We start from the raw sequence: 22,756 nt of genomic DNA, 5'->3' as shown, positions 1-22,756 counted from the left end.
CTCTGACCTGGATCATTCTGTTCAGCAGCGAATGGCGGATGTTCCTTGCCGGGGGGACAACCTTTTTGGTGAAAAAGTAGAGGATCTTGTTGATCAGATCAAGAAGCATAACGATGCTGTGGATTCTCTCTCCCACTGGGCGCCTTCTGCTACTGCCGCCTCATCTAGGAGGTATTTTAGGGGGAAGAGGAGTGCTCCCTATTCCAATCTTAGGCGTAGGTACACTCCTGCTTCTCGGCAGCCTGCCCAGGCTCAACCCCAGCGCGCTCGTTCTTGTCAACAGCGTGCGTCTAAGGCCCATACTGCTCCCCAGCAAAAGCAAGGGACGAGCTTTTGACTGGCTCCAGTTAAGCATAGCCTTAATAAAAGTGTCCGTACCGGACGACTTACTGATTGGAGGGAGGTTGATATTTTTTCACCAAAGATAACCTCTTATAACTTCCAACCAGTGGGTTCTTCAAATAGTCCAGTTAGGATACACCCTCAATCTGAAATCCAAACCTCCAAATTGCCCACCGGGAGGTCATTCTTACAGCTCCCAGCACAAACAGGTACTTGCAGAGGAACTCTCCGCCCTTCTAAAGGCCAGTGCGATCAAACCCGTTCCACCAGGGGAAGAAGGGCTGGGATTCTATTCTAGGTACTTCCTTGTGCAAAAGAAAATGGGGGATGCGTCCCATCCTAGACTTAAGGGCCCTGAACAAATTTCTAATCCAAGAAAAGTTCAGGATGGCTTCCCTGGGCACCCTTCTTCCCGTGATTCAAGAAAACGATAGGAAAGGATGCTTATACACACATCTCGATACTCACAGCTCACAGAAATTATCTTCGATTTCGGCTGGGAACTCAGCACTTTCAGTACTATGTACTGCCCTTTGGTCTGGCATCTGCGCCCAGAGTATTCACGATTGGCTGGTGAAGCGGGGGGCACCGGATCTCGCTCTCTGTGTCAGGAAGCCATCCAGGTGTGGCTTTGTGCACGCCGTCACAGCATGTTTCTGCAAGCCACTTATCTGGCAGGCGTAAACAACAGTCTGGCCGACAGGCTGAGCAGAATAATGCAACCTCACAAGTGGTCACTGGACGTGAATGTCGCCCGCATGATCTTCCAGAATCTTTTTGCCACTCAGGTCAATCACAAGGCCCCTCAGTTCTGTTCCAGGCTTCAGTCCCACGACAGACTAGCGTCTGATGCCTTTCTCCCCCATTGGGGAACAGGCATCCTTTATGCGTATCCTCCCATACCTCTAGTAGGGAAGACTTTGCTGAAACTCAAGCAAGACTGCAGAACCATGATTCTGATTGCTCCCTTCTGGCTGCATCAGATTTGGTTCCTTCTTCTTCTGGAGTTGTCCTCCGAGGAACCGTAGAGATTGGACTGTTTTCCAACCCTCATCACCCAGAACGAGGGGTCGTTTCTACATCCCAATCTCCAGTCTCTGGCTCTTACGGCCTGGATGTTGAGAGCTTAGAATTCGCCTCCTTGGGTCTTTCAGAGGGGTGTCTCTCGAGTCTTGCTTGTTTCCAGGAAAGATTCCACGAAGAGGTGCTACTCTTTCAAATGGAGGAGGTTTACCATCTGGTGTGACAGCAAGGCCCTAGATCCTCTTTCTTGTCCTACACAGACCCTGCTTGAATACCTTCTACACTTGTCAGAGTCTGGGCTCAAGACCAACTCCGTAAGGGTTCACAGTGCAATTAGTGCTTATCATCGGCATGTAGAGGGTAAGTCTATCTCTGGACAGCCTTCAGTTGTTTGCTTCATGAGAGGTTTGCTTTTGTCAAAGCCCCCGGTCAAACTTCCACCAGTGTCATGGGATCTCAGTGTTCTCACCCAGCTGATGAAAGCTCCTTTTGAGCCACTGAATTCCTGCCATCTGAAGTACTTGACCTTGAAAGTCGCTTTTTTTTTGGTGGCTGTTACTTCAGCTTTTAGAGTCAGTGAGCTTCAGGCCCTGGTAGCGCATGCACCTTATATCAAGTTCCATCACAACGGAGTAGTCCTCCGTACGCACCCTAAGTTCCTGCCGAAGGTGGTGTCAGAGTTCCATCTGAACCAGTCAGTCGTCTTGCCAACATTCTTTCCCCGTCCTCATACCCGCCCTGGCGAAAGCAGTTTGCATACCTTGGACTGCAAGAGAGCATTGGCCTTTTACGTGGAGCGGACAAAGCCCTTCAGACAGTCTGCCCAGTTGTTTGTTTCTTTTGATCCCAACAGGAGGGGAGTCGCCATCGAAAAATGCACAGTCTCCAATTAGCTAGCAGATTGCATTTCCTTCACTTATGCCCAAGCTGGGCTGACTCTAGAGGGCCATGTCACGGCTCATAATGTCAGAGCCATGGCTGAGTCAGTGGCTCACTTAGCCTCCATTGAAGAGATTTTTGCAAGGCTGCAACGTGGTCATCAGTCCACACATTCACATCTCACTACTGCCTTCAGCAGGATAACCGACGAAACAGTCGGTTTGGGCAGTCGATGCTTCAGAATCTGTTCGGGGTTTAGAATCCAACTCCACCCCCCCCCCCACCCATTTTTGTTCTGTTCCAGGCTGCACTCCCAGTTAGTTGTTTATGGTTTCAGGTCAATCTATGTTATGTCCTCGCCATTGTGAGGCTCAGTTGACCAATGTTCGTTGTTTTGAGTGTGCCTGGTTGCTAGGGATACCCCATATGTGAGAGCAAGCAGCCTGCTTGTCCTTGGAGAAAGCGAAGATACTTACCTGTAGCAGGTATTCTCCGAGGACAGCAAGCTGATTGTTCTCACAAACCCACCCACCTCCCATTTGGAGTTGTTGTTTATTTGTTTTTATGCTTTTTGATTTAACTGAGGAGGCACAGTCATGCGATGGGCGGGAAGTCTTCTGCGCATGCATGGTGCGTGCTGCACGCGTTCCAGAAGACTCTGGCAAAATTTTGTTTTTATTTTGCTTGCAAAAGTCCAATTCCTGGGCCGACACGGATGTCGAGCCACATGTGAGAACAATCAGCCTGCTGTCCTCGGAGAATAACTGCTATAGGTAAGTATCTTCACTGTTTGGGCAAATAGTGATATCCCCTGGAATACTTTCTTTCCTACATGGTCTAACTGTTTGGGATCCTTAACAGCTGGCATATTTCAAAAGTCTCTGCATTTTCTTGCTGTCTTCATTGCTGATCCCATGAATGAAATCAGGTGCTGGTTGAAAATTATACTTCAGGTTCATTTTTTTAGACAGGAACTAAATTGTCAGTGGGAACTGTCACATACAAAGCTATTGCTACTGTAAGACTGGATTGGAAAGGCCACTATGGCCTTTGGCACATCTGTGAAGAGACCAAAGACATCTGAACAATGTTCTTCTTCCTATGGTAACAGGAAGCAAACCTTTCTGGATATGCACTAAATAAACCTCAGGTAAGAGAAAGGGATTCATCCTGAGGAAAAGGATGATCTGGGGTCAGAGATGATCCCAGTGGGTATTCCTTCAAGTGATTCTGGTGGAATGAAATACGGATCAGCATAATCCTCTAGACTACTTCAAGAGGGCTCTGAAAACAGTGAGGAGAAGGAAGTAAAATGCTATCCATATGGTTATCCAGAGTTAGAGAGCAGATGGGTTATTGGATCTTGAGATGAACAAGTCTCTCTCTCTCTCTCTCTCTCAAAGGGGATGAAACAACTCCCTTTGAGGGGAAGCCAAAGAGGCTAGTGCTCTTCAGCTTGGAGAAGATACAGTTAAGGGGCAATATGATAGATTTATGAAACCATAAGTGTAATAGAACAAGCAAATTGAAATCAATTTACCCTTCTAAAATGTATAAAGATTAGGGACACGCCAGAAAGTTACTAAACTCCATGCTTAATTAAGCTCTAGAAATTCAATAATACAGGATGTGACAAAAGCAGTTAGTGTAACTGGGTTTATAAACGTTTTGGATAAATTCTTGGCGGAAGTTAAGGCAGATGTGGAGAAAGCCAAACTTTATACCCAAAATAGCAACTTTTTTAGAGTTTGCCAAGTACCTGTGACATGGACTGGCCACTGTTGGAAACTGGATACTGAACTTAAGTATACATAAGAACTAAGTCAAACCAAATGTATATTAAAGTATTTTTTCCAGTTTTATTGTGTACCAGCATATCAAGTATGGATATACACTAAAATAAAATATAATATAAAATATGGGACTTCAGTATGAGCACTTAATTTTTATTCCATTTTGAGGTTTTTTTTTTTTTTTTACCCAAGTACACCATGATTCAATAAAGGTTAAATGGAGTTAAGCTGAATTTACACATTTTGAGAGCTTAGATTATATCAGTGTTTCCCAAGTCTGGTCTTGGAGTACCCCTTACCAGTTAGGTTTTCGGGATATCCACAATGAATATGCGTGAAAGATTTGCTATAATGGAGACTATGCAAATCAAGCTCATGCATATTTATTATGGATACCTGAAAACCTGACTGGCAAGGAGTACTCCAGGATTGGACTTGGGGAAACACTGGATTATACAGATATAGTCCTCTATCAGAAGTGAACTATTTAGAATACATTTCACAGGAAAAATTCTTCTAAACATCTAATCCCAAGGAGTTCTCATTCAGAAGTATATACTCTGCCAATCAAATGAAGGGGAAATTAGAACAAAAAAAGCCTTGATACAATGTCAGTGAAGAAGATTTCTGACCAAACTGGATCTAAAATGCTTTGTTTCCAACTGTTAAACATGCTATTGAGATTTTCAGGCCAAGGAGCAGTACATGGGGAAAGTCCTGTATTGTTGAAAAAGAACACCCATTGCACTGTAGCCCAGCAGTGGGTGAATTTAAATGAGCTGGAAACCCAAATGAGCAGGAATAAACTGCAGGTAGAACAAGGCATTTCTCCCATCCCCATTTATAACACACAAAGAGGCATATTTTCAAAGGTCTTAGCCTTCCAAAGTTCCATAGATTTCTATGGAACTTTGGAAAGTTAAGTGCTTTGAAAATATGCCTCAGAGATACTAGTGATGGAAGGACTAACTGGCTTAGAATTCTTTCAGCAGGAGAGACCCAATATCCAAGATACTGTATGCAAAACAGTACTCCATTTTACTGTAGTATGAGTTAATGGAACATTAATTTTCACAGGAAATCTATTGTTCTAGGGCTTGCAGATGTGTGATTCAGGCATCCTGACCGGACGTCCAACTAACTTTCCTAATTCACTTGCAAGAGAGCTACCTAATTAGATTCTAGAGCAGAACACATGTACCTAAGATATTTCCAATCTTCTTATTTACATTTTTAGAATATTCTAGCACTATCAAACTATTTTTAGATTATAGTGCAGAGAGGGTACAAAGTAGGGTCCAAAATATAGCAAAAAGCACCAAGAGCCTTCAAAAATGGGACACAATTCCTTTAATGATCAAATGTTTCAATAAAGACCCGACACGGGCCGTGTTTCAGTGCACAGCGCCTGCATCAGGGATCAAGTAGTAATCTTTTATAAAATGAAAATCTAGAGATGAAACTTCTTGATAGTATAGAAGGCATTCAAAATTCTCCACAGGTAAATACTCAATGTACTGAGATCAGTGTGTCCCTTTGCTCCTTACTCGTTGAGTATTTTTCTGTGGAGCATTTGGAACTCCTTCTATACTATGAAGAAGAAGTTTGATCTCTAGATTTTCATTTTATAATAGATTACTACTTGACCCGTGACACAGGCGCTGTGCGCCGAAACATGGTCCGTGTTGGGTCTTTATTGATTAAAGGAATTGTGTCCCGTTTTTGAAGGCTCATGGTGCATTTTGCTTTATATATTTTTAAATTATAAACATACTTGATTACAGATCCACAAAGATAAATTCATGCACTGTCTGAGAGATGGGTACACTTTTTTTTTTCAATCATAAAGATCACAACTGGGGAGGGGAGGATTCCAACTATCTGTGGTCCTATTATTGGTGGTGTTTTGTTTTGTTTTGTTTTTTTAATTGTATTTAATTCAGACCAGTGTTTCAAAAAAGCCAGAAGTCCCTGGCTGAATCAAACATAATGAAAGGTCACATTTATTTCTGTCAATTTTTAAACATCGTGTTCTGTTTGATGAAAGGAATATTTTTGTTATATTTTTATATTGATAAGGTGCTGAGTTATATATTTTTTTTGGGGGGTGGGGGCCCAAGATAGCACCTGGTAGCTCCTGGGAATCTTAACACAGTTCTGGTTGCACCTAAAAAAAGATAGTGTATTATTTACCTCAAGTTAAAACCAGGAGGTTGTAGCATAGAGTGATTCTGGGGCATTATGATATTATCTGTTTTATTCTCCATGCCTTTCCTAATAATTCCTACAATTGTTTATTTGTTTTGGCTGCTGCTGCACACTAAGCAAACAATTTCAACATACTGTTCCTGGTGATGCTTAAATCCTTTCCCGTTGACTCCTAATGTGGAATCTGGTATTGTGTAGCTGTGGTTTGGGTGGTGGTTCTCTATGTACACATTAATTTCATCTGCTGTCTGGATGTCCAGACTCCCTTACAAGGTGGTCCTGCAATTTCGCATAGTCTGCTTGTGATGTAACAACTTTGAATGACTTATTTTCAAAAGAGAAAGACGCCCTTATTTCGACCCAAATCGGGAGATGGGCGTCTTTCTCCCGTTGGCGCCCAAATCGGTATAATCGAAAGCCGATTTTGGGCGCCTTCAACTGCAATCTGTCGCGGAAATGGCCAAAGTTGACAGGGGGCGTGTTGGAGGCGTGGTGAAGGCGGGACTGGGACGTGTTTATCGGCCGAGGAGAGATGAGCGTCCTCGGCCGATAATCGAAAAAAGGCATTTTTAGCGCGAATTTGGGTCACTTTTTTGGACCCTTTTTTTCACAAACAAGTCCCAAAACAGTGCCCTAAGTGACTAGATGACCACTGGAGGGAATCGGGGATGACCACCCCTGACTCCCCCAGTGGTCACTAACCCCCTCCCACCCAAAAAAAAAAAACTTTAAAAACTTTTTTTTTTTTTTCCAGCCTGTATGCCAGCCTCAAATGTCATACCCAGCTCCATCACAGCAGTATGCAGGTCCCTGGAGCAGTTGTTAGTGGGTGCAGTGGACTTCACCCAGGTGGACCCAGACCCATCTCCCCCCACCTGTTACACTTGTGATGGTAAATGGGAGCCCTCCAAACCGCCCCCAAAACCCACTGTACCCACATCTAGGTGCCCCCCTTCAGCCATAAGTGCTATGGTAATGGTGTAAAGTTGTGGAGAGTGGGTTCTGGGGGGGATTTGGGGGGCTTAGAACCCAAGGGAAGGGAGCTATGGACTTCAGAGGTAGTTACAAGTGCCCGGTTGGTGTCTTAGCATGTGAGGGGGACCAGTGCACTACAAATCCTTCGGTTTCCATTATCGCTGAAAAACGATACCGCCCAGCTCAAATCCGCACAAATCCGATGCATTTGGCTGGTACAAACAGTATTATCGGAAAAAAGATGGACGCCCATTTTTTCGAAAATACGGTTTGTCCTGCCCCTTCACGTACTCGTTCTCGGAGATAGACACCCATGGAGATGGGCGTTCGCATTCGATTGTTATGACCCAGTAGTAGTGAGCTCCTGTGCCCCGACTGAGCACTGCAGAGATGGAGTGACACCGCACTCGGTCAGGCAGCCAGACAACCCCTAGCTTCACCTGGGAAGTGACCACTGTTCACCAGGAGTAGAGCTCCCAGCTGCAGGTGGAACCGGCGGGATTGCACAGCCGCTGACCAGGCTGGCAGGAAACAGACACAGTCCAGAATTAGTACTCCAACAGGCAAAGAATAGTCAAAATCAGTCCAGGGTCAAGGCAGGCAGCAAACAAGCAATATCCGAGAAAACTAGCCAGGGTCCGGTACACAGGAAAACAGGAACAGAAGTTAGTCGGCGAACAGCACTCTGACAGCAACTCCTCAGAACAATTGAGGCCGAAGCAACAAAGGACTGGAGGCAGGGCTTTAAATAGAACAGGAATCAATCCTAAACATGTGCAGCTGAACCAAGATGGCTGCCCCCATCAGCAAAGAAACCCAACGCCCAAATATGGGCTTCCTTCCTGCAGCTGGCCAACCCCAAGATGGCTGCCACAAACTAAGATGCCCATCCCAAGATGGCCGACCTATCCTGGAGAAACACCACCAAGATAGCCGATTAGCTCTGTCGAACCGGCCGCACAGGCCTGGAACCAGGTGAGGAACGTAACATCGATTATGCCCCTCTGTGTCATCTACAGACGTGATCACCTCGCTCTCATTTCCAAATCATTTATAAATGTTGTAGTAAATGGTGGTTGTCATCCTTTTTTTTTCAGTTTGAAGTAGATGTGAAGAATCTAATATAAACATAAGATTTACATCTTTTACTATTTTCTTATAACATCTTTTACAGTTGGATGAGATCAATAGTACAAAATATAGTAGCCATATTTACTGTAGAGAAAACTGGATTCTTTGTGGTGTGGTACCTTTTATTGGACTAGCATAAGAATTGTTCCCCACTGTCTCCCCTTTTATTCAATGTGTTATCATCATTGGGATATTCCCTTGAAAAACTTGGTTACCAGGCTTATATTTATGCTGACAATATTATGATATTGTTCCCTGTTAAATCTAAATTAGTGGACCTGTTAACCAGATGTAACAAGGTTTATGGCTTTTATTGGTGCTTGGATGGGGAAGAACTGTTTACAGCTCAACAAGGACAAGACCAAATTTCTGCTGATTGGAAAGACGTTTAAGTCAATGATAAAGCTATGGTTATACTAGATAATATTTCCAAACATTCCCTCTTCAGTTAGTGATTTTGGGTTTCCAATTATTCACCCGAGGTCTGTTTAATATTGTATTAGGAAGGGAGGAGATAGTTATTGGTAGAATACTGTATAATGGTGGTATAAGTTTACAGGTCCAACTAAGTTGTTTTTAATAGGGTGAGAACATACTGTTTGGACAGAGATCGGAAAGGGATGGGGTAGGTTGGGGTGGAATAAGAAATAAAACTCAGGACGATTAATGACAGGTTGATGTAATTCATTCTACTGTTTTATAAACTGTTGCAAAGCTGTTAAAGAATGTTGTGATTGGATTGTCAATAAGAAGATTTAAGCATACTAGATAATGTAACATATATGCTGGCGAGATCAGTTAAAATCTTGGGTGCTGTTATCAATTACAAGTTGACCATGCTGGAACAGATGAATCATTTGATAAAGAGACGTTTCTGGGTAATGTAGAAATTGAGAAAAATCAGAGAATACCTTAATTGAGAGCAGTTTAGATTGGTAGTCCAATCTTTAATATTGAGTAAATTGGATTACTGTAGTATATACTTAAAGGTGGCTAAGAGTCTTAAAACATTTGCAAACTATACAAAACACTGCCATCCGTTTGATTTTCTCCTTTAAAGTTTCTTCGCACATTACTCATTTTATATAATGATTCATTGGCTCCCAGTGGAAGCCTGAATTATGTTCAAATTAAGTAGCCTAGTATTTAGGATACTGTATGGAGCTATTCTGGGCTGTATGCTGACACTAATATGTAGACCAGTATATGGGAGACTATACCTCGTATGGCAGACTACATCTTGTATGGCATTTTAATGTGTTAACTTTCCCCAGCCCTAAGGGTGTTCACTATTAGAAAATATTTCACTCAGTTTTCATATACCAAGCAGCAACCTTTTGGTCATAGCTACTGAATGGTATTAAAACTTTTGTCTAGTTTTGATTGTTTTAAGAAGATGCTCAAAACCTACCTTTTTAGGTAATATGTTTTGAATACAGTAAACCAATATATTTGTTAGAGAGTATTGATGTATGATCCCTAGATGCATAGTCTAGTTCCTCTTAGAACTACATTTGGTAGATAGCGGGCTATAAGCACTATAACTGTATGATGTAGATGAGCTTTCAAGGCTAGGGAGATTCATGTGAGGCAAAGTCTGAGGAAGAGGCTTTCATGGACTTGTGTTGGTTTATTGTATCTTGTCATTAGCTCAGTTACTTCCAGATCATGCTATTGATCAAATTGTACGTTTTTGATTCAGTTATTTTTAAATAACTCAGGCAGTGTGACCTGGCTTTTTTTTGTGCTGTGTAAGCTCATAGTATATACATCTTACTGCGTTACAGGTGACATCTCGACTGCGGGAAAGAGGTTGTGATGACTGTGTGGCTGGAATTGAGGTTCAGCAGCTGTTCTGTTCACAAAACGTTGCAATCCCGGAACACCAGCTAAAAGAACTGAATGTGAAAATTGACAGTGCTTTGCAGGTTAGTGCCTGACAATATTGCTAAACAATGAGGGATAATTTTCAGTAGCAGTGGTCACTGTATTAATGGAAACTTTGGTCATGTCTTTTTAAATTTAATACATATATTTAGTGGTGCTGCATATATGTTTAGTGTGGTGACTGCTGCTGCCACTGCTATTTGGCAGGCCCAAACTTAACATATAGCAGCTGAATATTGCCATTTTACAGATGATTTATGATTAGTATCCGTGCCCCACCCCTCCATTATATGGATAGTATCAAGGCAGTTAGACATATTTGCAGCCCAATACTATCCATATAATGACTAAAAATACATAGATTACAGACGTTATTTGTATACTGGCCCTCAGTAATCATCCAGCAGAGCCTACATGGGAAAAAATGGCCTCTTCAGCTAGAAAAGTTCTGGAAGACTTTGAGAGGTCCTACTGTGCATGTGTTAAATTTCCATGTCACACCTTCTTGCAAGACCATCTTAATCTTTATTTTTCCACAGAGCCAAGACATACCCATTCTCTTCACATTTTATTTTGACTTTAATTGTTGATTATGTGTGGACCTCTTTATGCTCTTTCTAGTGGCACTAGTTAAGATTTTTGAGTATTTGTTTTCTTGTTTTATTTTCTGCATGCCCTGACCATACCCAGTGTTGCAATGCCTTGGGCCCAATTACAAATCCATTCAACATTATTTGTGTCTGCAAAGAGACAGAGATTCAGAACCATGAAAAGTAACATAAGAAAATATTTGACTCTTCTAAGTCAGTGCATTGTATCTATATTGGAAGTATTGGACTTCAGGGGTTCAGGAGCTGCACCATGTCCTGGGGATGCATCAGGAATGCATCCACTAACTCCCACCCAGGGAATAGGACAAATCCTTCCTCCTGTTTGATACCAAGGACTCCCGACATCAGATGGATTTTCTAAAGCTTCAGCATTGGACTCCATCAGAGCTTGTCACCAAGATCTCCAAGATATTGGCAAGCCATACCTATAATTCGCAGATGACACAAAATTATTCAGGGTCGTCAAGTTGCAGGAGGAGTGTGAAAGATTACAGGAGGACCTCGCGAGACTGGGAGATTGGGTGTGTAAGTGGCAGATGAAGTTCGATGTTGACAAGTGCAAAGTGATGCTTGTGGGTAACAGGAACCCAAATTACAGCTATGTCATGCAAGGTTCCGCGTTAGGAGTCACAGACCTAGAAAGGGATCTGGGAATCATCGTTGATAAGACGTTAAAAACGTCTGCTCAGTGTGCTGCGGCGGCTAAGAAAGCACACAGAATGTTGAGTATTAGGAAAGGGATGGAAAACAAACACAAGGACGTTATAATGCCGTTGTATCGCTCCATGCTGCGACCGCACCTAGAATATTGTGTCCAATTCTGGTCGCCACATCTCAAAAAAGATATAAAGGAATTAGAGAAGGTGCAGAGAAGGGTGACGAAAATGATAAAGGGAATGGAACGACTTCCCTATGAGGAAAGGCTGAGAAGGTTAGGGCTCTTCAGCTTGGAGAAAAGGCAGCTGAGGGGTGATATGATAGAAGTCTGAAAAAAAAAAATACAAAAACATCCATGATGCACATTTCCCAAAGATAACAACATATTCCACCAAATAAATTCAAAAGCACTTTTTTCTCTCTTTGTTGTCTAGGCACTTTATTTTTCCAAGCATGTTGGTCCCAGTTTCTTCTTTTATGTTTTCCTGTCTGTCTTCTGCTCTGTTTCCAGCGAGTGCAGTCCATTTGTCTTTTCGCCACTTTTCTCTTATCTTTTTCTGTTCCCTCACTATATCTGTGTCTGATATAGTTCCTCTTTTTCTCTCTCTCTCTCCCCTCAAATTTCACCTTCACTCTTCAATATTTCACTTTCAGTACCTATCAGCTTTCCATCTGCTCCTCTCACTCCTACATCTCCTGCCTCTCTCTTTCCCTGGTGTCCTACTCCCTTCTCTTTCACTCATTTCCTATCAGTATAATTCTACCTCTGACCCCCTTAGTCGTTCCAACATGTCAAGTATCTCCCCTGCCTCTCTCTTCTTACACCCTTGTAGCCCAGCATTTCCCTGTCCCTTTTTCCACTCCTATGGTCCAGCAATTCCCTGCCTCCTCTCTCCCCCACCTTTCTTCTTATGGTCCAGCAACTATCTGTTTTCTTCTCCCTTTCTCTCCACCTCTATGGTCCAGTAACTCCTTGTCCCCTCTACCCCTATGGTCCAGCAGCTTCCTGTCCCAGCTCACCCCCTTCATCTTTATGGTCCAGCAATTCCCTGTCCCCTCTCACTTCCTCTCCACCCCTATGCCTCAGCAACTCCATGTCCCCTCTCTCTCTTTCCATTCCCTACCCCTCAAAAAAGTGCAGCTTCAGTGTTCAGCAGGACAGAGAGTCAGAAAGGAGAGCCTACTCAGAAAACCCAGCCTAGTGCCAGGAGATGCAGGTACGCATATCCAAATGCCATGCACCTTTCCAGGTTGTGTATGCGGCAAACTGCACATCAAAAGTAAAAGCCTGCTAAGTATGGTTTACTGCCTACACAACCCAGGAAGGAGCACAACTTCAGGGTTTGTGTACCTGCATCTCCTGTGAGTCCAGCATCTCTCCCTTTCTGTTAATCACTCTCTCCCAATGGTCTGCCATCTCCCCCTCTGCACAGCACCCCCCCCCCCCAATGATCTGCCATCTTCCTCCTCTCTCCCTGGTTCCCCCACCCATAGCCTGGCATCTGTCCCTCTGCATGTCCAACACTTGTCCCCTTCCCTCCCTCATGGGTTCAGCATATCTCCCTTCTTCCCTATGAGTCCAGGACCTTTCCCTCTTCTTCCATAAGGACCTCCCTCAAGTCCAGGACCTCTCCTCCTTCCCTCAGCCACCCTGTCAAACCTGCTTCTGTAGCGGCCCCTGCAGTGATAACAGTCTGCCTGAGCTGGTGCCGGATTCTTCCCTGTGCTGCACCCTGCCCCCCCCCCCCCCCCCCCGGACACAACTTCCTATGCATGCAAGGGTGGGATGCAGCGGAGGGAAGGATCCAGAGCTGGCTCAGGCAGCCTGTTATCACTGCAGGGGCCACTACAGAAGCAGGTTTGATGGATTTGGGGGGAAGGGGAGGGGACTCGGGAGGGGGGGGGGGTTAAGGAAAGAAGATGGAGCGGTGCTGGTTCCATGGGGGGAGGGAGGGGAGAGAAGAGTGTCAGTTTTGCGACGAAGTGAAAAAAACAAAACAAAAAAACACCCCTCTGCTGTATGCTGGCCCTGTGACACATCAGTTGAGAACCACTGCTCTAGAATGTACAAAACCTCATGGGAAGTCCTCCCAACTTTTTGTGTTCTTCGACCCTAGCAGATTGGGAATTCGCATCACCAAACATACTGTCTCAGTTTGGCTGGCTAATCTCCTACACATATACTCAGGCTGGGCTAAACCTACATGGCCTGCTCACAATTTAAGAGCCATGGCGGCTTCAGTAGCCCATTTCCGCTCTGCTTCCATTGAAGACATTTGCAAGGTGGCTACATGGTCTTCTCTCCACACCTTCACTACTCACTGCTGTCTATAGCAGCCTTCTAGATGAGATAGCATGTCTGGACAAGCAGTCCTGCAGAATCTTTTTACTACTAAAGTCAACTCCGCTCCAGCCCCATTTTCTCCACAAGGATCCACTATCTGCTTAGTTGAAAATTTATTTATGTTGTGAACCTGTGAGTGAGTCTCACAGTACAGTTTTAAAGCTAAGAAGACAACTCCAAGGGGAGGTGGTTAGGGATGAGAGAATATATTCCTACTTGTCCTCGGAGAATGCTAAGTTACTTACCTGTAGCATGTTTTCACCGAGAACAGCAGGCATATATTCTCACATCCCTCACCGCCTCCCCTTGGAGTTGTCTTCTTAGCTTTAAAACTGTACTGTACTGCTGGTCCTGCGCTTGAGCGGTCAGGCAGGAAGGCACCTGCGCATGTGCAGTGTGGGCACTGGCTCAAAGATTTAAAGTGACAGTGCACTTGGCAGTGTCCACACTGGGCTCCACGGATGACATCTGTCCTCGGAGATCATCTGCTACAGGTAAGTAACTTAGCTTTTTCTTGAACAGAAAGATAGAAGCCCTCACATAATCACCCACCTCCCCTTGTTGTCTCCTAAGCTAGCTTTTGCAAAGATTGAGGAGGTCCCATGCAAATGGACACTTGCATACATATGCGGAAGAGCTTCTTAAAGGCCTCCAGAACATTCCTAGCTGGGGAGGTCTTTTTCCTGCATGGGTTCCATTGGAGGTCCCAGAAAACAACAAGGCAGACGATCTGCAAAATCCAACGTGGAAAACAAACCAGCAGATCAGTATAATATCAAGAAAAATTGTATAAAAAATAATCACATATATATGTATCTCTATGAAATTTAAAAAAACATCAGTATGAAAGTGTACATGTAAAATATGTTTGCGCCCGTGCCCTTTCTTTGCTGGTAATTTGTAATAATAATATATATGTAATATATATGTTTTTAATTTTTAGTTTTAAATTTTTAATGTAGAGTTTTTTTGATATATTATTGATATATTTTTGATATATTTATCTATATTTTATATATATCTACATGCGTATCTATGTTTAATGAAATCTCATGTTTATTTTAAAATATTTTTAATATTTTTAAATGTTTATATTTTTTTTGAAACAAGAGACTCGATGTTTATAATTCATGTCTATATTTTACATGTACACTATTATTCATATTGATGTTTTTTTTTAATTTCATAGAGATACATATATATGTGATTTTTTTATATAATTTATCTATGTTTTACAATTTGATATGTTTGTTCATTATAGCCCCTGACGCAGCCCTATTGTTGGGCGAAACACGGCCTGTGTCAGGCAACTCTTGCATACAGTACCTTCAATAAAGGTTTCTTGATATTATACTGATCTGCTGGTTTGTTTTCCACGTTGGGTTCCATTGGATGACAGAATCCATGTGAAAACTCTATGTGTAGAGCAGCTGCTACATGTAAATAACTTGGTTTTATTTATATATGTATATAAAAATTAATCTGTCTACATCTGTGTTGGTGCTCTGTTTTTCTGTGACCAAGAGAGGTGATGATACATTGTGAAAGACACAACTCTCTAACAGCTTTGCTGCCCTAAATCAATATCTGTGTGGTGCTGTTGCGGAAACTGCTTGTCCTATAGAGTACGCTGGGTTTTTAGGGGGGGTGTGGAATTTCTTTTTTGACACCTGGTTCAGTCTGGTTCATTTTCATGCTTATTGTCTCTTTATCAGTTTTAACTCTATGCCGTATTTGGGTGGTGGTCTGTTATTTTCAGAGAGTTAGTTTTGCCTCCGAACAGAGTGGCATTTGTTTTTCAATCCTGTTTGTATAATTTCTTTCCAACATTTTGTTCTAACCCACTTCTCCTCTTCCTCCACTTTCTATCTCAGTTGATAACACCCTCATCCTCCCCGTCTCATCTGCCCGCAACCTTGGAGTCATCTTTGACTCCTCTCTCTCCTTCTCTGCGCATATCCAGCAGATAGCCAAGACCTGTTGCTTCTTCCTCTTTAACATCAGCAAAATTCGCCCTTTCCTCTCTGAACACACCACACGAACTCTCGTCCACGCTCTCATTACCTCTCGCCTGGACTACTGCAACTTACTCCTCACCGGCCTCCCACTTAGCCATCTATCCCCCCTTCAATCTGTTCAGAACTCTGCTGCACGTCTCATATTCTGCCAGAACCGATATACTCATGTCACCCCTCTCCTCAGGTCACTTCACTGGCTTCCGATCAGATACCGCATTCAATTCAAGCTTCTCCTTCTTACCTACAAATGCACTCAGTCTGCTGCCCCTCACTATCTTTCTACCCTCATCTCCCCTTACATTCCCGCCCGTAACCTCCGTTCACAGGATAAATCCCTCCTCTCAGTACCCTTCTCCACCACCGCCAACTCCAGGCTCCGCTCATTCTGCCTCGCCTCACCCTATGCTTGGAACAACCTTCCTGAACCCTTACGCCAAGCCCCCTCCCTGCCCGTCTTCAAGTCTTTGCTTAAAGCCCACCTCTTCAATGCTGCGTTCGGCACCTAACCCTTACCATTCAGTGAATCCAGACTGCCCCGATTTGACTGCCCCTATCGGACCGACCGTTCACTTGTCTATTAGATTGTAAGCTCTTTGAGCAGGGACTGTCTCTCTTTGTTAAATTGTACAGCGCTGCGTAACCCTAGTAGCGCTCTAGAAATGTTAAGTAGTAGTAGTATTAGTATAGAAAGATGAAGTAACTTACCAGTTTCAGATGGAATCTGATTGTTGTTAGAATCTAGAAATTGGCTGAAGATGCTAGGGAGGCACTGTTTGGTCATTTGGAGGAAAACGGGATGTCAGGCCTTCAATAAGGGCAGCACCTTTTGGCTGGAATTAATTTATGGTACAGGGTTTTGGAAGGAGTCCCGATAAATGGTTCCCAGCCTCAGAACTGTTGCTGCAATAACTGTACTAGGAACAATGAGAGGATGGAAACGGGTGAAAAAAGTTCTCGAGTAGCAGTACGTGAAAACTCATGGTGTCAGAATCCAAAGACTTGGTCTGATTGAGCTGGAATTAAATAGAGAAAGAGAGCTAGAAGATCTTAAGAAAAAAAAAAAAACATCCAAGAGTCCAATGCTATTTTCCATCATCCTTGGCTCCCTGACATATCAAATTGGTATCAGAAAATATAAGCAATGCAAGAAGCCCCCCCCCCCTCTGTGGAACAGTGGTGATATGCAATTACTATCTGACCTCGTCATACTTTTTTTTTTTAGATTACCTTTGTAATAAGTGTATCTATATACAGTTTATATCATATACTTGGTCTCTGTGGTAGCCATCTGTTGAAACTCTTCCAGTAGACATTGGAAGTCATGGTGCTTACAGGTATCATCTCCAGAATTCAATAGGTCACATGGGCTGTAGACACATCTCTGGTTCCAGTGGCCCATGTGGCTTTAAGATGGGACACAACAGTTACGTCAGTGGTCAGGCAAAACTAGGTAGGCAGTATGCTTGGTGGGAGGATATGCTCAGCTGTTGGGCAGAAGCAGAGTAGGGAGGGGGGAGTCCTTTGACACATTTCTCTGAGTGTCAGTATTTAAAATATTTCTTGAAATATCTTCTTTTAAATTTTAGGCTTATAAAATAGCTTTGGAGAGTTTAGGCCACTGTGAATATGCAATGAAGGCTGGCTTCCACTTCAATCCAAAAGCTATTGAATCAAGCTTGCAGGTAGGCTGATTTACTCTGTAATTTTATGTGGCTATGTATATGGTATTCCATTGACTACACTGAGGAGAGAATTTTTCACTCATTGCTGTGATATTCTGTTCAAAAGGGCTGCTGTAGTGAAGCTGAGGCACAGGAGGCAGGAAGGAAACAGACTCCATCTCAGCCCATTCAGTGTGAACTTCCCACTGTACCGGTTCAGATTGGATCCCACTTCCTTAAGGGGATTTCTTTCAATGAGTCTGCAGCAGAAAACCTTAAGCTGAAAACGGTAACTCTCCTGGTTGTTACTTATTTTCACATTCTTTTCCACTTAATTTATGGTTTATAGTAAGTATAGATTAAATAAAAAGAGTTAGAGAATACTTAGGTTAATTTACCTTAGTGTGTTTGTTGCAAATGTTTGGAGGATTTTTGCATTTAATTTTTAATTTTATAGATGAATTTGATATCTTGCCTTACAGTAAAAAAAAAAACTAATGGCCAATTAATTATATCAACAATAATTCCCCTCAGAAGCCAGTCAGTGTGATTGATTTTTCATTGTGGCTAATTTTTTCCTCCCAATGAGTTTATTATAAATTGCAGCACTGTTTTGACATCTTAGTTGATTTATTGTTAAAGCTTCTGCACTTTGCTTTTTATTCAGGTTTCTTCAAAAGGCTCTGTCATGATTGACATAATAAAAGTTGCTGGTATTTTCTGCCATAATGTGGGAATGCCCAATCCTGTTTGCTTCAGTTTTTGCATATTTCATTGCTGTACCAGAAGAAAAAAAAAACCAAAGCGAAATAAAAGCACAGCAGTGAAATAGCAAGTTCATTAATCACAGTATAGATTCTGAGAAATGAAGGTCTCAAACATAGTTCACTTTAGAATTCATTTATTTTGTTTTGTATAGTTTTGTGTGTAGTTTTTGTTCTTTTTGTACAGATTGAAGCTGCAGGATTGACCAGTCTTGCTGAGCTGTGTATTTGAGCTGCTTCAGCACAGCTGTAAATACCAGTCATTCTTATTTCTCAAAAAATTATAAGACTATAAACAAACCATAACCCACAGAGTTGCGCATTGAGGCATGTGTCTCCAAATATAGCCAAAAATGTAGTTCAAAAACTAAAGCAAAATGCAGTTGACTGTAGCAGGATAATATCCTTCCAAAATATTTTCTGCACCTCACATTATCCACGCTCACAACCCATGTTCTTTAGCATTGTTGCTTGTATGGGGCAGTGGTATTTTCTCAATAAGTATATGCATGGTAATATATATTTTATCCTATATGTGTTCATGTATAGAGGATTATAGATTGGTTTTGACTCTTGAGTGATAATGTAACAGTCTTTGGAATCTTTCAGCATGCTATGCTTCAGCTCATAAAGGAAGCTGGGGATCTGAACGGAATTGCATCGAGAGATGATACACCTGTCACTGAAGTTTTGAATCAGGTTTGCCCTTCTACGTGGCGCAGTGCCTGCAAGACTGCAGTGCAGTTATTGTTTGGCCAAGCTGGACTGGTAAGTGAATGAAATCAACGGTAAAGAACTAGTACTGTGACAATAAGAGAAACGCTTGACTAAAGTGGGACTGGATTGGGAGAGGGGTATGGGGAGTGGAAACCTGGTATATTTAAACTATTAGTTCTAAAAATGTTATCAGTGAGGGCCATCTATCTGCTTTTGAATTGTAAATGTCCAGTGGTATGGGTGGTGTTTCTTTGTGTGTGGGTTTTTTTTTTAAAGCAAATATCTCACATGTGCTGATCAAAGGGGAAAAAAATCAAGAGGTTTACATTTGATTATGTTCTCCCTTGGGCTTGGTTTGTGATTTCTTAAGATCATACAGACAGTAATTGGTCAGAAGTATGACCTAGATGCCTGATAGTTGTCGAAAGGTACTGTGATTCATAGGGATAGCTTCAAAGGTTATTAAATCTTTTGAATAGAAGCTTACTGCATTTGATTCCAAGGGATTTTCTTTCCCCTTCATTTTTAATTTCAATCAGTTTTTATTGTTAAGACAACTAGCATATACAGTATTTTTTTTTATTTTATTTTTGTTACATTTGTACCCCGCGCTTTCCCACTCACGGCAGGCTCAATGCGGCTTACATGGGGCAATGGAGGGTTAAGTGACTTGCCCAGAGTCACAAGGAGCTGCCTGTGCCTGAAGTGGGAATCGAACTCAGTTCCTCAGTTCCCCAGGACCAAAGTCCACCACCCTAACCACTAGGCCACTCCTCCATGCAAGTTACATCAGACGAGGGCGGGATACAGGGAGGGGAGGCCCGAAGGGAGGCAATCTGCAGACTGCCGATGCTGTGCTGCTTTCACGCCGAGTGAGGTCGAGGTGAGGCGCTATGATTTGAATTCAGGGGGGCCTGGTGGTGGACGGAGGGGGCGCCAGGCCCCCCTTGGATGCCCGGGTACAGGGAATTTTGTCCCCCCTGCCCTCCCTCTGGGCGGCCCTGTACATAACTTACTGTATAGTGTCTTATAGTGGTAAGAGATTTGCATGCAGTTAATTCAGTATGTAGGAAATTCCTTTAAAACCATGAACAATAGTCATGTCTGTAGTGAACAGGAAGCTTTCCCCTGAGTAACCCCCAGTCTGGGTGTGAGAACTGTTTGTTGGCTACAGTTAAATTAAACTCACTTAAAGGTCAGTTGAATGCATCATTTGTTTATAATATAATGCAGGTTTCCTTTTTGGTCATCTTAGGACTCACTTTTCTAAGCTGAATAAAGTTAATGTTTTCAATGAAAGTTTTCTGGAAGTCCTTGACACCCATGTACAAAATTACGCATTGTTGAAGTGTACTTAGAAAAAGCAATAAATATGTGCTACATAACAGAAGGGGGTAGAGGAGAGCATGTTGCAGATTATAAATAAGGTACACAGAGTGCAGGAGGAGAGAGGAGATTGGTCTATGATTCAGAAGAATGCAAATAAAATGTGTGAATCATAAAGAACCACAACTTTATTAACGAAGACAGGGCCGTTGAAAGACAGAGCTGGGGCTGGGCTGCCACCACCCACTTGCGCTGTTACTGCTGCCCCCCCTCACTTCGTCCGCCACTGTTTCCCCCCCTCACTTTTGTCCGCCACTGTTCCCCCCCTCACTTCGTCTGCTACTGTTCCCCCCCCCTCACTTCGTCTGCTACTGTTCTCCCCCTCACTTCATCTGCTACTGTTCCCCCCCCCTCACTTCATCTGCTACTGTTCCCCCCCCTCATTTCGGCTGCCATTACCCCCCCCCCTCATTTCGGCTGCCACTGCCCCCCCTCATTTCGGCTGCCACTGCCCCCCCCTCATTTCGGCTGCCACTGCCCCCTCCTCATTTCGGCCACCACTGCCCCCCCCCCTCATTTCGGCCGCCTATGCTCCCCCTTACCTTCCTGTGTCTGCTCCCTCAGTCTGTCACTCTCTGCTCCTTTGTGTCAGGACCCGGGTTGTTACGTTGATTGGAGGAGTGGCCTAGTAGTTAGAGCACCGGTCTTGCAATCCAGAGGTGGCCGGTTCAAATCCCACTGCTGCTCCATTGCCTCAGGTACAAACCAAGATTGTGAGCCCTCTTGGGACAGAGAAATATCCAGTGTACCTGAATGTAACTCATCTTGAGCTACTACTGAAAAAGGTGTGAGCAAAATGGAAATAAAAATAAAATAAATCACTTGAGTCCCAACACACAAGAGCAGGAGAGAGACAGACCGAGGGAACAGAACCTTCTGGTGCTGGGCCCCTCTTGGAGGCTGGGCCTGGGGAATCTTGCCCCCCCCCCCCCCCCCCCCCCCCCCCCGTTTGTTGGTCCTGAGCTAAGATAAAGTTGTGTGCCAAATTGGACACTCTTGGCCAGGAGCAGACTGACCATACTGGCAGCATGGCAGTGCCTGAAGGCCCAGAGGCTCTAGGGGTCCAGAGGCTCTGCTCGGTTGCCAGCCGCCGCTGCACATTACAGCCTTCCCCGGACCTACCTCTGCGGTAAATCTCGGCAGCCATTTTGAAAACTCAGCAGCGCCACCGCCAGGCACAATAGCGATAGGCAGGAAAGAGTGAGGTTCTTTCCTGCTCCCAAAGAAGCCACTAGACCACCAGGGCCCTTCAAGCTAGGATCGGGGCAGGGCAGCAGAAACTGCAGTGGTGCGGGAGGGGGGTGGCGACGGGCATTTTCCATGGGGGGGGGGGGGGGGCAATGACCTTTACTGCCCGGGGACCCCGATCACTCAGTCTGCCCCTGCTCCTGGCCAGTTTGTTTGTTGGGAAAATCCTACCATATAAAATGGAGTGAAGGAGTGGCCTAGTGGTTAGGGTGGTGGACTCTGGTCCTGGGGAACTGAGGAACGGAGTTCGATTCCCACTTCAGGCACAGCTCCTTGTGACTCTGGGCAAGTCACTTAACCCTCCATTGCCACAGGTACAAATAAGTACCTGTATATGTAAGCCGCATTGAGCCTGCCATGAGTGGAAAAGTGCGGGGTACAAATGTAACTAAAAAAAAATATATATATATTCAAAATTTCGTAAGTGTCACATAAATGAGAGAATAATATCACTAGTAAATACGTGAGAGAGGGGATAAAGTCCTTAGTAATAGCATGACCAGCACTTCCTAGTGCAATGCCAATTATCAATAAGGGGCTCGATATCAACACCTCCTCTGCTTAGGCTTTTAACATGAGTCGCTATGGTGTTATACCTGTCATATCCCAGGACTTTTATCCCTGCAACATACTTGCTAAAGTGCAAAACATAAAACGAGATTATATGTATGACTATATGCACTATATATTTTGGGGCTATTTAGTAAAGGTCATTGAGCCCCTCCCCCAGCCACTGCCCGCCACCCCACCGTCACCTCTCTCCTGCACTGCTGCAGTTGCCGCTGCCCTCCCTGGTCCTACCTTGAAGGGTCTAGTGGCTTATTTGGGGCAGCAAAGAATCCGACTCTTTCTTGCCCGCTATCGCTATTGTGCGTGACAGTGACTCTGACGTGTTTTCAAAATGGCTGCCAAGACTTAACCGCAGTAGTCTTACGGGTCTCGGCAGCCATTTTTAAAACAGAGGCCACTAGACCACCAGGGCCCTTCAAGGTAGGACCGGGGAGGGCTGTAATGTGCAGTGGTGGGCAACCAGGCAGAGCTTTTGGGCCCTAGGGAAGTGCTGCTCATGCTATTACTGAGGACTTTATCCCCTTTTTTTTACATATTTAATA

At 43.7% G+C, this 22,756-nt stretch overlaps 1 protein-coding gene across 2 annotated transcripts in view; it reads left to right on the top strand.

The window, feature by feature from the left end:
• The window catches only part of KIAA0355 (KIAA0355 ortholog), a 136,515-nt gene that overhangs the window by 80,049 nt on the left and 33,710 nt on the right, over positions 1-22,756 (top strand). For both annotated transcript variants that reach the window (XM_030204442.1, XM_030204443.1), the window contains exons 4-7: positions 10,139-10,279; positions 17,455-17,550; positions 17,657-17,818; positions 18,903-19,061. In XM_030204442.1, the coding sequence (XP_030060302.1) occupies positions 10,139-10,279; positions 17,455-17,550; positions 17,657-17,818; positions 18,903-19,061 (558 nt within the window). The remainder of the gene's footprint in view (positions 1-10,138; positions 10,280-17,454; positions 17,551-17,656; positions 17,819-18,902; positions 19,062-22,756) is intronic.

Source organism: Microcaecilia unicolor, chromosome 5 (assembly GCF_901765095.1).
Source record: "Microcaecilia unicolor chromosome 5, aMicUni1.1, whole genome shotgun sequence".
NCBI classification, from domain to species: domain Eukaryota; kingdom Metazoa; phylum Chordata; class Amphibia; order Gymnophiona; family Siphonopidae; genus Microcaecilia; species Microcaecilia unicolor.
This window is presented reverse-complemented; position numbering and strand designations above follow the sequence as displayed.